The sequence below is a fragment of the Engystomops pustulosus genome, chromosome 6, assembly GCF_040894005.1.
Source record: "Engystomops pustulosus chromosome 6, aEngPut4.maternal, whole genome shotgun sequence".
Taxonomy (NCBI): domain Eukaryota; kingdom Metazoa; phylum Chordata; class Amphibia; order Anura; family Leptodactylidae; genus Engystomops; species Engystomops pustulosus.
This window is the reverse complement of record NC_092416.1, coordinates 136,187,898-136,206,329: the sequence shown is the minus strand read 5'-3', so window position 1 is coordinate 136,206,329 and position 18,432 is coordinate 136,187,898. Positions and strand designations below refer to the sequence as shown.

Genomic DNA, 18,432 nt, shown 5'->3' with positions numbered 1-18,432 from the left:
CCATAAGTTTTCACATGATCTGTTGCCCTGTGGTTTGTATGTGTGTTTGTCAGATGTTTTTATCACATACAGAAATACAAGTGCAATCATATTATGAGTAACAAAAGCTTTTATTGACAGTTAGAAGGAGTTAATGCAGCAAGTCAATATTTGCAGTGTTGACCCTTCTTCTTCAGGACCTCTGCAATTCTCCCTGGCAGCTCTCAATCAACTTCTGGACCAAATCCTGTATGATAGCAGTCCATTCACAATCACTGCTTGCATTTTGTCACAATTTGTTGGTTTTTTGTTTGTCCACCCGTCTCTTGATGATTGACCACCAGTTCTCAATGGGATTAAGATCTGGGGAGTTTCCAGGCCATAGACCCAAAATCGCTATGTTTTGTTCCCTGAGCCATTTAGTTATCACCTTTGCTTTATGGCAAGGTGCTTCATCATGCTGGAAAAGCACCAAACTGCTCTTGGATGATTGGGAGAAGTTGCTCTTGGAGGACATTCTGGTATCATTCTTTATTCATGAAAGTGTTTTTACGCAAGACTGTGAGAGAGCCGATTCCCTTGGCTGAGAAGCAACCCCACACATGGATGGTTGCAGGATGCTTTACAGGTGGCATGAGACAAGACTGGTGGTATCGCTCACCTTGTCTTCTCCGAAAAAGCTGTTTTCCAGATATTCCAAACAATCGGAAAGGGGATTCATCAAAGAAAATGACTTTACCCCAGTCCCCAGTCCACTCCCTGTACCTTTTGCAGAATATCAGTCTGTCCCTGATGATGGTTCTGGAGAGAAGTGGCTTCTTTGCTGCCCTTCTTGACACCAGGCCTTGCTCCAAGAGTCTCCACCTCACAGTGCGTGCAGATGCACTCACACCTGCCTACTGCCATTCCTGAGCAAGCTCTGCACTGCTGGTAGCCCGATCCCGAAGCTGAAACATTTTTAAGAGATGGTCCTGGCGCTTGCTGGTCCTTCTTCGGTGCCCTGGAGCCTTTTTAGCAACAATGGAACCTCTCTCCTTGAATTCCTTGATGATGCGATAGATTGTTGACTAAGGTGCAATCTTTCTAGCTGCGATACTCTTCCCTGTTAGGCCAGTTTTGTGCAGTGCAATGATGACTGCACATGTTTCTGTAGAGATAACCATGGTTAACAGAAGAGAAACAATGTTGCCAAGCACCAGCCTCCTTTTAAATTGACCAGTGGTGTGATTTTTACTTTATCATGACAGATTGATTTCCAGCCCTGTCCTCATCAACACCCGCACCTGTGTTACTGTAGCAATCACTGAAACAATGTTAGCTGCTCCTCTAAAGGCAGGCCTGCAATGAAGTTGAAGGCTGGTGCCACACGTAACGCTTTGTCTGCGTTTGAAAACGCAAACGCAGACAAAGCCGCACCCACCGAAATGTGGCACCAGCCACCAGCCGAAATTTGGCACTAGCCGAAATGTGTTTTTGGGGAAAAAGTTCAGGGGGAAAAAAAAACTGATGCAGTAGACTTTGTAAAAATTAACATTTGTATCATTCTCAAAACTTATGGCCATGACTGTACAGCATCTTATGTATCCATACAGCAGTCGTATTGCAGTTTAGCACAGTTTAATTGAATGGGCTGAGCTTCTGTACTTGGCACAGTCACAAAAGCAATTGTGCCAAATATTGCTGTAAAAAAGCTGAAAGGCCATTTTTATCTCAGGTCCACAACAAAAATGAGTTCATTTCAGTTCATATGTTCTAAGTATTTATTTAAGGATGAAGTGGAGGAGCAGAGGAAAAAAAATGTTTTGGACTAGAATGCAAGTTAGTGTTTATCCATGAGATATGATAAGCAAGGAACACTGTATTGAGGATATCCCCCGCCTGAGGGACACTAAAGAAAGTAAAAACTAAAGTGAATTATACTACTTTAGTCCCTTTCAATAAGGCAGAGGATAGGAATCATGTAAACTGCATGTAAGTAAACTCAGCAGCTTCTCCCTGCATTAACAGCTAAGCATCAGTTCCTGGTGCCTAAGGACTCCAATGTACTTAAAGGGAACCTATCATCAGCAATTGGCCTATTAAACCACTACCAGTATATTGTCAAGCACCGTGACACCTAGATTTTGTTTGTTTGTTTGTTTCATGGACCTTGGTGGTGCATCATCCAGAAAATCAACTTTGAAGTGAGATGTAAATTGGTTGTATAAAATCAAGGAGGCAGAGATTTTAAACACTAAAGTCAAGGTGCACAGCTCTGAATGCCGCCTCCTCTGTGACTGACATCATACATCAGACTTCAGGAGATCTGGTTGGTGATGTTTCTGGATGCAGGACCATCATTTACAGTGAAGGGGCTTTCTGAGGCAGAGAGAGCTTGACTTCAGTGTTAAAATCTCTTGACTTCAATCAACCAATTTACCTCTCATTTTAAAATTGATTTTATGGATGATGCCACAATATTGGATCATGAAAGAAACATGATCTGGATGGAGTTTAGCTGCTTAACAACATACTGGTAGTGGTTTATTAGGTCAATTTCTGCTGACAGGTTCCCTTTAACACTTAAAAGACACCTGTAGTACACAGATCATGGTAGGTAACAGATATTACAGTGAGGTCTTGCACCCTTATGTTACACCTCTCTGACACAATCAAAACACCACTGGATCTTCCTTTATGAATAAGGTTGTTCAACCATTTCTGAAAATCTATAATATATGGTTTAGTTATGGTACTAGTCTTCTCATATGGGAAAGTTACACCTTATGCGCCCCCCTAAGCCTCTTATTCCCGGTTGTGACTTTGCAACCCCTCAAGTTGTGCCCCTGTGTGCAGCCCTCCAGCCTAGTGCTATATCTGGCTAGGCAGGTTACTCCACTACCTGTACTCAGATTAGGGAACTGCAGTGAACACTCACCGGTTATTCACATGGAAGGTGTACTGTAAAACCAGTGACTCACTGGTGCACTTTATAACAAATTGTACCACAGGAATCACATGATCCAAATGCAGATGACAACTATGATAAAGACGCTGGAACATTTACCTGTGATAACTGCTCTCAGCCCTTATGTAATAACTTGCTTCTCATGTGTGCCAATAAGCAAAACCTGGCAGAAGTGGCTGCAAGTAACAACTGGTGTGATGGTGTAATCTGTAAAGAACGAGGTTTCTACTGGTAGCGCTACGAAATTAAAGTAATTGGATTATCATAAATGACCTGTGGAATTTGCATATCCCTGTGTAATATGCATTTATAAGGCCTTACAGTCCACGAACACCTGTAGATTATGGGGCATTTAGTATGACTTTCAGCTTTTATTCTGAATTGGCCATGGGTGTAGCTACCACTGTACAGGGCCCAGGGTATAATGTGGGATGGTGATAGGTGAAGGATGAACAGCATTACTGTGTGCAGCACTTCGTCTTCCATTCTCTTCCTCTGGTAGAAATATATGTTAGGGTAGGATAGAAGACAACGATGTAGATACCCCTTAACACATAGGGGCTCATTTACTAAGGGTCCACGTAGCGCATTTTCGTCAGGTTTCCCGACAATTTCCGTCTTGCACAGAATAGCCCCGGGTTTTCGGCACACGCGATCGGATTTTGGCGCATCGGCACCAGCTTGCACGCGTCAGAAATCGTGGGGAATGGCCGTCGGACAACCCGACAGATTCGCACAAGATTTAGAATTGTGTCGCAAGACACACACTTACAAGCACCAGGAAGAAGAAGGTGAACTCCGGCGGACCTCGTTGGACCGTCCGAATCGGGGATCGCGACTGGACCAGGTAAATTTGCCCCATACTCTGCTTTCCTTTTTAGATAAAGGGATGTGAATTACTTCTAGTTGTCAGGCTGCTTATGTAATTGCTGTTGTTTAAAAGTCAGGTACGGCCTGGCATCATGTAAACTGATGCCAGTATGCACTGTGTACGGGTACCCTTAGGTCACAGACATGCCATGATGTGCATTTGATCTTTTCACATTCTAATGTGGTGGATGGGCCATTCCCTAGTTACTGCCCTGGATATAGCTGTCACAGTAACTCTCTTTAAAGCCTAAATCTAGACAAACACTCATAATGATATAAGGGGTAATTTATCAGGACTTGTGATTTCATCCCCAGAGGCCCCGGCATATTTGTAGATCCTTAAACGCAGGCTGCCAGGTCAGGCCAGTTTAGTCCACGTGTGACCTGGCAGACTTTTCAGCTATAGTCTCTGTAGTTTTTTCGTGCCCCCCCCCATCACACCTAAAGTAGAGTGCGGGGCAGAGGACCATCAATACTGACAGAAATAGGGCTTCATACATGCCTTGTCTGCCAGTTAATTCCCCCATTGTTGGTTGAACCCAACGAGAACAAATTGTTTTAAACATCAGGACATCATAAAAAAGCACCCTCAAATGTGGTACTTTGCATTATTGTTCTTTCTTGGAAACAACCCATACTTCATTTCTTTGTAAAAAACCCACATTTCATGTCTGTGTATATTTATCAACTTGAATATTTGACATGTTATATGTAGCTCTTGGGCAATTACATTGCATAGTCTAAAAGAGAATGTGGATGTATTTTCTAGTATGTTTATTCTTGGGAAGATTTTCAACTATCTTTTCAACTGAAAAATGTTTCTAATTGCAAAATATTTAAGAATAATCATAATTCTTTATTCATATAGCGCACACAGATTAGGCAGAGCTGCACAGAGCTTGCCACATCAGTCCCTGTCCCCAATGGGGTTCACAATCTAATCAACCTACTAGTATGTTTTTGGAGTGTGGGAGGAAACCAGAGGACCCAGTGGAAACCTATGCAAACACGTAGAGAACATACAAACTCTTAGCAGAATATACCTTATTATCCTTAAGTCGAAATTGATTGACAACAACAATGACTTATTAAAGATCATGGGTGCTCTTGTTCCTCGTTGTCATTGTGTTGGTAGTTTACTGGTCAGGAGCATTCAGTAGTGTTCTAAAATGTCCTTTTATAGAGAAGGTCACACTTGCTGATGACAAATTTCTCAAGGGCATTTGATTAACAGAGCTAAACTAAACCTTGGATCAGTAAGTGTGTTTTAATTTTTTACACTTGGCTTTCCATTTTCACTTTTTGGTCATATAAGGTGGAATCTTCTTTTCTTTTTTCCTCATTCATAAACCCTTAGGGGGGGATTTAATGTGGCAGTGTTAATAATTCCCCCACTAGAGCACATGACAAGCCGGAAGAGGTTCCAGCACCCAAATATGGGCCTGACTTAAATGTACAACAGCTACTACCTGACATATATTTAGGCTACAGTGTATTTTAATAAATTGCATTTACCATGTTACTGATCGCTAGTTGATGGCAAATAAGCAATAAGTACCGTAATCTGCTAAAAATCTGACCCAGAAAACATGTAAAACTTTAAAATCTACGGCATAAATTAACATATTGCTAATGTGTCATATATCAGTTTTGGATGTGTTTTCTCCCATCAGTGTGGGAATGATGTGAATGATGTGTTTGATGATGTGTTTGTCTTGATTTTTTTTCTATATATTTTTTTTTTTAATAAAACAATAAAAATGGAGAAAAGCACCGCTTCTCTATGTAAATGCCAACCTGTTTTTTCTTTAAAAAAAATCTACCATTTGATTTCATGCATTATGAACCAAACATACCTTGAGACTGCTGTAGCTACACATATGCAGAAGCATATCTTGTTTAATCATTGAACCAAGTGGTTTTGCTGCTGGAAAAACAATTACAATATTCAGGATCTTGGGAAAGCTGGATTGCATTAAGCCTGCCACATTACACGGAGCTTCCTGAACTGTCCAGACAGGACTAATCAACCTGAGCTGGATCGCTCAAACACAGCAGCTGGGGGTTGGTGCTGCGATTGATTACTTCTGCCTGTCAGACACAACACAATGCGGAGAAGCGCAGAGGCACAGCACAGAAGCGACAGTGCCTCTTTATCATAATTAAATAATTGTTGCAGCAAAAGATATGTTTCTACAACAGTGTAGCTACAGCTTTCTCAAGGTTCACAATGTATGAAATCAAATGGTGGATTTCCTTTAAAATAGAACATGCACATTTTGGAGTTTTCAGGCAATAATTAAAATATATATTTTAAAATATAAATATGACATTGTTAGAACATCGAATTACTTTACAATGGTAACTTCCACAGAGGCATTTGCAGACTTAATACTACGGTGAGGCAAAATCAGAAATGCAATAGAATTGCAGAGGCTGATTTGCTAGCGGCAAACCCACTACAAATGTGGAGGAGCATTGTAGTGGATGTGCTCCACACAGAGCAGAAAAAAACACAATGCCAAAAGGACTAGGGTTACATATTACAAATGTCAAACACTACTGCAGGTTTTGGGGCGGCTTTTCACATTTATAATGCAAACATAGAAAGCTGGGTGAGACATTCAGAAATCACAGCTGAATGCCACTAGACTTTTCAGCTCAATTTGTCTGTGGACGAGACCATTACAAGATTATAAGACCAGGGAACTCCTTTAAGCAGCTCCTAGTGCCCTTTTTACACCGTGTGCTCACGACACGGCTCCCATAACGGCCGTCTGAATGCAGCCAAAGATTGCTGAAAGGGGACTATAACTCCCATGTTCTTCTTTCTATACCATATTTCACAGATAGAAAAAAAAAACATTGGGGGGGGGGGGGGTTATAACTGAGGTCCTGCAGGCGCAATTGTCGTAATCGCGCCAGCTTTCATGCGACACAAATCGGGGGATGGGCCGACGGACGATCCAACGGATTTGGACAAAGCGTGGGATTTAACATTTAAAATTGTGTCGCAAGTCAAGCACTTGCATGCACCGGGAAGAAGAAGATGAACTCCGGTGGACCTGATGGGGGAAATGACACACGCAGGATATTGGGCACACGCTGGTAGTGAATCCGGGCAGACTATCCTTGTCGGACATTCCGGATTGGGGATCGCGCAGGGACCAGGTAAGTAAATGTGCCCCATTGTGTAAATGGTAGGAGCTCTGTAATTCCAGCCAGCAGGAAAAGTACCAATCTTGTGCACCAGCTGCCATGGCCAAACCCTCAGCCATAAAGATAAAGAATGGGGTTTTCTTCAAAATTCGATGGCAAAAAAGATCTTCCAGCACTCATACATAAATATTAAAACCAGATTATCTATTCCATCTTTAAAAAAAAGGTGGACTAACACGTTTCAAACTTTGGAAATACTTGGTCTAGATCATGACTAAGAACTAGTATTTCCAGAATTCGAAATGTGTTGGTCCACAATTTTTTGTGTGATGTTTTTAACAATATAAAATAAAGAATCTTGTTTTAATATTTACGATTAAGTGCTGGACGATATTCTCTTTCTTGCTATTGAATTTACAAAGCCATTGCCAAACTAGTCCCCCTATCCTTGCAGTGATTCACATTGGAAGTGATTCACATTATCTGGTTTCAAGGTGAGCTGTCTATTTTATTCCTAATTTTTCTCCACAATGACAGGTCGCTGGAATACAGATATGGTATATCTTTTGGGATATAATTGTTTTTAGGGAATCACACAGCAGTAATATGGCTCTTTGCAAAAGCAATGTTTATAAAGCTAAAAATGTATATTCACTTCATCTTTGGGAATCTGAATACATGGCTCGTATCACAACTCCCACACTACACTGGAAACGTGATTACAGTATTGTATTGTAGAAGAAACACCCTCTAATGTAACTCAAAATCAGAAAAAGTGAAGCAAAGTGTCTCGATAATATACACGGATTACAAAATTTGATGAATATTTTTCCATAGTAAACAGACAGGCCTCAAGGTGTATTAACTTATAAGTGATAATGACTGTATAATAGGCTTCCTGTGTGTATTCCCTTGAGAAGATGAGGTACTTAAGACAAACCAAGGTGATAACATCAAGTGTGAGTTTGTGATCAATGTTTTGGTGGGATAAAATTTATGTGATGACTTTTATGTTATGCACATTTATGCTAAATAGCCTGTATTTTTATGTCATTTTATTACATTTATAAAATATATTATAAATATCATGTTGCATATTTACCATGTCCACTCGTGCCAGTGCTTTTTATATGCCTTTCAAGGTGATAAATTTACCTTCTAGATTACAACACTTTCTTATCCCTACTACAAATGTGTCCTGAAAGTCCCCGATGCTGATTTTAATAACTTCTAAGCTCCAGTAACACGTTCTCGCCTAGTAGGTGTGCCGCTTTATATTTACCCATAGATAACTACAGGGCAAGGCGAGATATTTCATGCCTTACTATTTCAGCCTATTTTGTGCCGTCAATAATTTTGTGTTCTTGAGAGGAGTAAGAGACTGTCTGCATACTTTCCAATGTGACTGCTTGCACTTCCACTGCCAAAGAGTCGACTGGAATTTCATGGCAATTGCGTTTTTATTGCAGTTCATATTGACACTTTCAAAATAAAAACTTGTGCCTTCTTTACTGGCGCTATAAATATTCTAATGTTATGTGATATTTACGAATCTGTGATTTCATACTGTGTTAGGCTATACTGTCAGTGTGACATAGACACCTGTGTACACTTGCATCTGCCCCATGATACTACCGGTAGCTACCTGAGGCTGGGTTTACACGCAAGGAAATGACCAGCGATAAGATGTAATGTAGACTGCATTTATGATTGTAGATTGTATACAATGTATGCACACAAGTACAGAAAACATATGACACTGTATTGCTGTACCCCATGCTGCAGAATATGATCTATACAGATAAAGAATTATAATTATTACATTAACAACTGTATGTTATCTATTTCCATAGAGTCAAATAGTAACAACCCTGCACCCCACCCCCGGTGACCTCTATGTCTTAGGAAACAACTTATACACACACTGTAGGGATCTTCCCGGGGGATGGTGTGTTAGGACACAGTTCACAGCAGACGTAGATGTATAAAAGATCAACTTGGCGTTTATTTTTAGCATAAACAGTCCAGCAAACATAAATACAGCAACACCGTGCTTTTAAAAGTTCAAACAAAAGACCTACCCGTCTGGGCGCTTACTAACAGGTTGTCTCACCTATCTAACACTCGTAAACACAGCGGCCGCATAGACAGGAAGATGCAGGGCTCCTCCAAACCCACATAGGCTGTTTCCTGGCTGATAGCCCAGACCTGCAAGCTTTGGAAAGCTTTTACCTTCACAGGCTGATTAGGAGCAGAGCTCACCTGATCCAAAACCCGAACTGGATCGAGGGGAGGGAGTGGCAAGTCCCACTACCAAACCTACCTGCCACTCCATGTAAATCCAGGCCCGGCAAGATTAAACAACAACTCAGCAGCATAATACTGCTGAGCAACAGATCAATCCTGGACTTACCATCTCACACTACGTAGCAACCTAGGTGAGATGTACACCCCCTCGAGCACTTCTCCAGTGAGATGTCTACATATCCCCCCCCTCTTTTTCAGACCGGAGGGCTGAGCATTTTGTCCCCACAGACAATGTACCCTTGACAGTGCATCAGCATTCGCCTGTAATTTCCCTGGTCTGTGTTCCACAGTGAAATTGAAATTTTGTAGGGACAGAAACCATCTAGTCACCCTTGCATTTTTCTCCTTGTTTAGTTTCATCCATGTTAGGGGGGCATGGTCTGTCACTAACTTGAATTTCCTGCCTAGCAAGTAATACTTCAGGGATTCTAGGGCCCACTTCACTGCCAGACATTCACGCTCCACAATAGCATAATTCTTCTCGGCCGGGGTTAACTTCCTACTCAAGTACATCACCGGATGCTCCTCACCATTCACCACCTGTGAGAGAACTGCACCTAACCCTGTGTTAGAGGCATCTGTCTGGACCAGAAATTCTCGCCTGAAATCGGGGGTAACTAGCACAGGTTGTTGGCACAGAGAAGACTTAAGGCTTTGGAAAGCCTTCTCGGCCTCTGGAGTCCACGTCACCATTGCTGACTTTCCGCCCTTTGTCAAGTCAGTTAGCGGGGCTGCAATTGAGGCAAAGTTCGGCACAAACCTACGGTAATAGCCCGTAATACCCAGGAAAGCTCTGACCTGTTTCTTTGACAGGGGTCTAGGCCAATTCTGTATTGCCTCAATTTTATTTAACTGTGGCTTAATCAAACCCCTCCCAATAATGTAACCCAGGTACTTGGCCTCTTCTAGGGCTAGTGCACACTTCTCGGCATTTATGGTCAACCCTGCATCACTTATGGCATTCAACACAACCTGTACCTTACAGAGGTGACTTTCCCAATCGGGACTAAAAATGACCACATCATCGAGGTAGGCAGCTGAATAATCACGATGTGGTCGCAGAATCAAGTCCATCAACCTCTGAAAAGTCGCAGGTGCTCCATGTAACCCGAATGGCATCACTACATACTGGAACAACCCCTCAGGGGTGGAGAATGCAGTTTTCTCTTTAGCCTCATCAGTAAGAGGAATCTGCCAGTAGCCCTTTGTGAGATCGAGGGTGGTTATGTACCTGGCATTACCCATCTTTTCAATCAGCTCATCTACCCTGGGCATAGGATAAGCATCGAACTTGGAGATCTCATTCAACCTTCTGAAATCGTTACAGAACCTCCAAGTTCCATTGGGCTTTGGGATTAGCACAATCGGACTGGACCATTCACTCTGTGAAACTTCAATCACTCCTAGGTCAAGCATACGTTTCACCTCAGCAGACACTGCCTCTCTGCGTGCTTCTGGTATCCTATAGGGCTTGAGGTTTACTCTGCTTCTAGGCCCAGTTTCAATGTGATGACGGATGAGGTGTGTACGCCCTGGAAGGTCAGAAAACTTGTCTTTGTTTTTCTGCAAAAACTCCTTAGCCTCCTGTTTCTGTGACCCTGATAGGGTATCACCAACCTTGACCGAAGGGATTGGTTGTGACAAATTATTACCAGGATTTGTTGCCACCAAGGATTCCCTGTCTTTCCAGGATTTGATCAAGTTTATGTGATAAACTTGGAAAGGCTTCCTTCTACCTGGTTGGTGCACCTTATAGTTTACCTCACTGACCTTTTCAACAATTTCATAGGGACCTTGCCACTTCGCTAGGAATTTACTCTCTATAGTGGGAACTAGTATGAGAACCCTGTCACCTGGGTTAAATGTCCTGATTCTCGCAGAACGGTTGTAAATTCTACTTTGGCTCTCTTGCGCCCTCTGGAGGTGTTCCCTTACTAGGGGCATTACAGTGGCTATACGGTCCTGCATTTGTGCTACATGCTCGATAACACTTTTGTATGGGGTGGACTCACTCTCCCATGTCTCCTTTGCAATATCTAATAGACCCCTAGGGTGACGACCATAGACCAACTCAAAGGGAGAGAACCCTGTGGACGCTTGGGGAACTTCCCTCACAGCAAACATCAGGTAAGGTAACAAGTGATCCCAATCACGACCATCTTTTTCTACCACTTTCTTCAACATATGTTTGAGGGTTTTATTAAACCTCTCCACCAATCCGTCTGTCTGGGGGTGATATACAGAGGTGCGTATAGGTGTGATTTTAAATAGCTTACATAGCTCCTTCATCACCTTAGACATAAAGGGCGTACCTTGGTCAGTCAGGATTTCTTTGGGGATCCCAGTCCTAGAGAACATATAAAACAGCTCCCGGGCAATTGTTTTAGATGCAGTGTTTCTTAAGGGCACAGCCTCAGGATAGCGGGTCGCATAGTCTAAGACAACCAAAATGTACTGGTGTCCTCTAGCCGATTTTACAATGGGACCCACTAAATCCATGGCAATACGCTCAAAAGGCACCTCTATAATGGGGAGCGACACCAAAGGACTACGAAAATGTGACACTGGGGCGCTAAGCTGACATGTGGGGCATGACTCGCAGTATTTTTTAATGTCATCATAAATTGCAGGCCAATAAAACCTCTGGAGGACTCTCTCCCGCGTTTTTTCAGTCCCCAAGTGTCCCCCAAGAACATGGTTATGTGCCATGTCAAGCACCTGACGCCGGTACGGCTTAGGGACCAGAAGCTGTTCCACAATTTCATCATTAATTTTAGTGACTCTATAGAAGAAATCATTAGTCACGGAAAAATGTGGAAATTTATTCTCAGCATCTGGTTCCTGAGGTACCCCATTCAAAACAGTAACCTGCTCTCTCGCATTTTTAAGAGTGGGGTCCTGCAACTGTGCAGTCCCAAAATTAACCCTAGACACCTCTAAGTCTGGTATATTTTGCTCAGTGGGAGGAGCTTCCTCCTCCTCTCCAGCCAGGACCTGTAAAGGAAAAGCATCACTTTCATCCTGCACAGTTTTATCATTTACAGTGGGTAATGCAACAACCTTAGGGGTATTCTCACTCCTTTCGGGGGTTTTTCTTTTTCCCCATAAAGCCCAGAACAACGGAAAATCTCGTCCCAATATTACATTATGCATGAGGTTTTTAACCACACCCACTTCATACTGTACGGAGCCTAGTTCAGTCCCGACTTTAGCCAGCACTATAGGGTAAACTTTTGTATCACCATGTATGCAAACCACACTCATGTGTTTTTTTGACCCAAAGTCCCCAGCCACCAGGCTGGCATGCACCAAGGTTACAAGGCTTCCTGAGTCCAGCAACGCCTTAACAGGGAAGTCATTAATGGTAATGTTGCAGACTTGCGGTTCAGTCTCTAGTCCAGGAACTGCAACACAAGATGGTTCCGCAAATAGCGACTGACGCCGGCTAGCGTCACACTCCATTGGCTCAGAGGTAAGGGGGCAATGGGCAGACACGTGTCCCACCTCATGGCATCTCCAGCACTTGATAGGGCCTGGTCTCCCTGGCAGGGAGTCCTTTTTAGGGCCACTTGGCCACCCGGGACCATCGCCAGTCTTTTGCCCCTGAGATACCTCTTGAGCCCTTTTCCCTCGATCAGCACCCCTCCACACTCCCCCAATCGATGGAAGTCTCTTACCAGGTGACGGCACAGACCTGGCACTCCGGGGAGGTGAAGAAGCTGCAGGAACATCACGGAGGTAGTCCTCAGTCGCTTGGAACCTCTCCACAAGGTTGACAAGTTCGTCTGCATTCTTAGGATCACCTTGTCCCACCCAGCGTTGCAGGTCAGCAGGCAGTGCTCGGAGGTAGCGATCCATCACGACCCTCTCTAGGATCTGTGCAGGAGTAGAGGTGTCTGGCTCCAACCACTTTCTTGCCAAATGGATCAGGTCATACATCTGGGACCTCGCAGATTTGTCCAGACTGTAGTTCCAGTTGCGTACCCTCCGGGCACGGACAGCAGCGGTAACTCCTAGTCGGGCAAGTATCTCTGCTTTTAGCCGAGTATAGTCCTTGACCTCCTGCTCACTGAGGTCATAGTAGGCCTTTTGAGGTTCACCTGTTAAATAGGGCGCAATGACCTCTGCCCACTCAGCAGCTGGTAGCTTCTCTCGCTCAGCCACACGCTCAAAGACAGTTAGGTAGGCCTCAACATCGTCCTCAGCAGTCATCTTTTGCAGCGCTCGCTGCACAGCCCGTCTCACATAAAAAGTCTCTGGAGCGGCTGCCACCGCTGGCTGTGGATTAGCCTCTGCAGACGCCTCTTGCTTAGCTATCAGGAGCTCGATGAGTTTCTGTTGTTGAGCCATTGCTTGTTCATGGCGCAGGTTAGCCGCTGTCTGAGCCTGCTGCTGTTGCAAATTCACTTGCATAAACTGCTTCCACATCTCCTCCATGGCGCTTGTCTGTTTTTGGAGTGAAGTAGCAGTCTTCACCCAGGACATAAGCAGCTGTAGCCAAGTTGATACACACCGTTGCCCCTAGCAACCGTTTTTGCCCGCTCCGCAGCACCAATTGTAGGGATCTTCCCGGGGGATGGTGTGTTAGGACACAGTTCACAGCAGACATAGATGTATAAAAGATCAACTTGGCGTTTATTTTTAGCATAAACAGTCCAGCAAACATAAATACAGCAACACCGTGCTTTTAAAAGTTCAAACAAAAGACCTACCCGTCTGGGCGCTTACTAACAGGTTGTCTCACCTATCTAACACTCGTAAACACAGCGGCCGCATAGACAGGAAGATGCAGGGCTCCTCCAAACCCACATAGGCTGTTTCCTGGCTGATAGCCCAGACCTGCAAGCTTTGGAAAGCTTTTACCTTCACAGGCTGATTAGGAGCAGAGCTCACCTGATCCAAAACCCGAACTGGATCGAGGGGAGGGAGTGGCAAGTCCCACTACCAAACCTACCTGCCACTCCATGTAAATCCAGGCCCGGCAAGATTAAACAACAACTCAGCAGCATAATACTGCTGAGCAACAGATCAATCCTGGACTTACCATCTCACACTACGTAGCAACCTAGGTGAGATGTACACCCCCTCGAGCACTTCTCCAGTGAGATGTCTACAACACCCATATCTCTTTGATTTACAGTAGTTGATGTCCATAAATGTAGAAGACTTACCCATCTTCTTGAAGGCTCTCAGCCCAGGGCTGCTAGCACATTGTACCTCCTGCTCCACAGCCACTTCAGGTTCTACCGAATACTTTTTCTCTTTTCCACCACATATCGTTGTCCAGAATCCTGGCATTGCAACCTTGACTACTCCCTTCTATTTGCCCACCCTCTTACTCTATAAGAGCCTCCGTCACTGCTGTCTCTTCTATGTACCGGTTTCTAGAATCAGCTCTGTAACCTACTTGTGACTGTTCATATTCCTTGCTCTACTTTGCCTTGCCTCCCTGTCTGTCTCCTGAGCCTTTGTGTGTAAGCAGCCTTCACCAGTCCTGCCTCCTTCCCTTGCTCCTCCTTAGCACTGATTTCCAGTTTCTGGCTGGCCTTCCTTGCCTGGAGTCGCATTTCACTGCCACAGTCACTCACGATAAAGCCCTTTAGAGTGGGGGTGGGCTTAGACCTCTTGGGAGAAAATAAGTCAAAAATAAATATAAAACCCATACAATATAAAATACAGACAAAATGTAACACACAAGTGATAGGGATGTAATATTAGGATAAGTACATTAGAGACTTACTAGAACTATGTAGTGTAGATTTGTACCGTGTTAGCCATGGAGAGCAGAAGAAGAGTGAAGAAATCAGGCGATACCTTTTTGAGGCTAACTGAGTATATTTGATGGTGAGCTTTCGAGAATACTAGTTCTCTTCGTCAGACATGATGTTATGCATGAAAGAGAAAATTCACAGCATTTTATACACACTAAACAATGATCATCAAAGGATATAAAAAAAAACTCTAAAACAACAGATTGATAAATACAGGATCTTTCCTTTCATTTTTAACCCCTTATCACCGACACTAGTTTTCAGCTCAATGACCAGACTCGATTTTTCAAATCTGACATGTCTCACGATAATTGGTTATAACTTCGGAACGCTTTAACATATCCCGGTGATTTTGAGAATGTTTTCTCGTGATACATTGTACTTCATGTTAGTTATAAAATTTAAGTGATACGTTTTGCGATTCGTTCTGAAAAAAAGTGAAAATTTGGCAAAAGTTTGTAAAAATTCTTCATTTTCCTAGTTTGAAATGTTCTGCTTTCCAGACAGGAAGTAAAACTACCCAAAAAGCTTGATAAATTACATTTACGGAATGTCTGCTTTATGTTGGGATGATATTTTATGCATCCTCTCACTTTTCTAGGATGTTATGAGGTGCAGAACTTTAGGTGCGATTTTTCTCATTTTCATGAAAATTGCCAAAACTCACATTTTGAGGGAAAACTCAGCTTTCAGGTGACTTTGTAAGGCCTAAGTAATAGTAAAACCCCATAAATTACCCCACTATAGAAACTTCACCCCTCAACGTATGTAAAACAACTTCTATTAAGTCCATTAACCCTTTAAGTGTTTCACATGGGTTAAAACAATATGGACCTGCGATTTAGAAACTATGGAATTTTTTTGGAACATACATTCATTTAGGCCAAACTGACATTTTCAGAATAAATTAAATGATGAAACGCACTGCAACGTTTGATGCCCAATTCCTCCCGAGTGTACTGATACCCCAAATGTGGTGGTGACTGCTGTACGGGCGCACGGCCGGGCATAGAATGAATGGAGGTGCCATTCACAGCAGATTTGTATTGTCACATTGTACTACCTATACATTTTTATTTTTTTTTGGTAATGCAAACATATGAGGGCTTAATTTTTACGGAATGAGATACAATGTATAGATAATTCATTTAGGGGGTCTATAGCTTATTCATGAGATTTTATTAACTATTTCAAGGGGGACACAAACAAAATCATCAATTTTTATTTTGGATTTTTAGCATTTTTTTCCCCCCCCGTTCACCGTAATGTAAAAATAATATTTTATCTTTATTCTCTGGTTCACTACGATTGTGGTGATACCTCATTTATATAGTTTTTCTTATCTTTGCTCAATTTTCCTGAGCAAAACCAATATTGGAGAATATCGCATTGTTTTTACTAGTGACAAATTTTTAGGGCCATAACTTCTGTATTTTTCTGTTGTCAGATCTGGTTGAGGGCTTATTTTTTGCAAAAAGAGTTGTTCTTTTCAGTCGTATCATATTAGGGAATGTAGCTTTTTTTGATCATTTTTTAGAACATTTTTTGTGATAGTGTTTGATGAAAAATTGTATATTACGGGAAGTTTTTCGTGGTTATTTTTTTCATCGTTCCCCGAGCGCGTTCAATATTGATTTAGATTTATTGTACAGATTAATACGGACGCGGTGATACCAAATATGTACATTTTTTGTGTGTTTTTGTGTTTTATATACTGTATTTGCATTATATGTGTAACTGGGGAGATTATGGGACTTTATTTTATTTATTTAATTATTATTATAAAACAATTTAATCTTTTTTTTTTTACTTTCACATATTTTCAACCTTTTGGCTTGAATAAGCGATCATCCGATCGCTTATTCAAGCCTTTACACTGCAATACACTTGTATTGCAGTGTATAGTGAAAGTAACTGAGCATGCCGCGCAGGCAGAACCCGGCGAGAAGAGGAGCCGACAGCCCCGGGTCACTCGTCGGAACCCGGGGCAGCGGCAGGAGGGATCGGATCCCCCGGTAAGCACACCGGGGGGGGTCCGATCCACGGGGGACACACTTGCACGCCGCGGTCATGCTTGACCGCGGCGTGTAAGGGGTTAAACACCCGGGATCGGAGTTTTTCCGATCCCGGGTGTTAGTGCCGGGTCTGGGCTGTGATATCACAGCCTGACACCGGCACTATAATAACCCGATGTCCCGAAATCTTCTTCTGATGCGGCGCCGTAGAAAGGCGTCGCATCAGAAGAAGTACCCTTAATGACCGCCGTAGATTCCCGATAGGGCGGTCATTAAGGGGTTAATATCAGATTCGTGCGAGTTCATGCGCTGATGGAGTTTCTGGCATCTTTCCCCAACATAAAGGCCTGTGGTTGGACACTGCTGACACATAATAAGGTAGACCACATTAGAGGACCTGCAGGAAAAGGTCCCCTTGATCTGATGTACCTGCGGTGATTGGGGTACCTGGTCACCTGTGCGGATGTGCTGGCACGTTTTACACCTGCTTTGCAGGCAGGATGAGGTACCATTTTCTGATGGAGGTCTCAGGGCAAAAAAAGACCAGGTACCCCAATCACCTGTGCGGATGTGCTGGCACGTTTTACACCTGCTTTGCAGGCAGGATGAGGTACCATTTTCTGATGGAGGTCTCAGGGCACTCCGGACAACCAGTTGTTTCAGGTTTGGTGGTTGCCGGAAGGACAGGAGAGGAGGGACTGGAAATATTTCTTTTAGTCTTGTATCTTTATGCAGAATCGGTTGGAGTTCCTTGGCAGTGTGACGTAGGATCTCTAGTTGTGGGCTGTAAGTGACTACTAGGGGCACTCTGGCCTCCTGTTGGGTCTCCTTATATGTGAGTAAATCATCTTTGTTGATGGCTGCTGCTTTACTTATTTGGTTATCAGTCACTTTTGGTCTTTAGCCCAACTGGAGAAATTCAGACCTGAGCTCCAGGAGATGTTTTTCTTGTCTGAACAGATACGGTTGTAGTGTATGGCCTGGCTGTATATGATAGATTGTCTGGTATGTTTGGGGTGGAAGCTGTTATTTCTCACGTAGGCCGTTCTGTCTGTTGGTTTATGGAATATTGTTGTGGTTAAGCAGCTGTCTTTAATCTGTATGGTGGTATCCAGAAAGTGTATCTCCTTATCTGAATAGCTTAGTTTGAGATTAATGGTGGGGTGAAAGTTGTTGTAGCCCTCATGGAATTGAATTAGGGCCTCCTCACCTGCAGTCCAGATGATCTGAATATCATTGTGGTACATGTGGATAAGTAAGCACCTTCCAGTTCAACCATAAAAATATTGGAAACTGTGCACACCTTGAACCCATTGATGTTCCCATACACTGTAGGTACAGATCCTCTCCAAATGAAAAATAGTTGTGGGTGAGCACAAATTGT

At 43.1% G+C, this 18,432-nt stretch overlaps 1 protein-coding gene across 3 annotated transcripts in view; it reads right to left on the bottom strand.

Annotated features, from left to right (window-relative positions):
• Positions 1 to 18,432, bottom strand: part of PLCD3 (phospholipase C delta 3) — an 85,395-nt gene that overhangs the window by 47,792 nt on the left and 19,171 nt on the right. The window contains exon 1 of one of the 3 annotated variants that reach the window (XM_072111205.1): positions 14,434 to 14,754. The exons of 1 other annotated variant lie outside the window; for it this stretch is intronic. In XM_072111205.1, the coding sequence (XP_071967306.1) occupies positions 14,434 to 14,560 (127 nt within the window). In that variant the 5' untranslated portion in view covers positions 14,561 to 14,754. Of the gene's footprint in view, positions 1 to 8,057; positions 8,080 to 14,433; positions 14,755 to 18,432 lie in introns of those variants that run through there. One more of the 3 variants, XM_072111207.1, reaches the window with a different exon arrangement.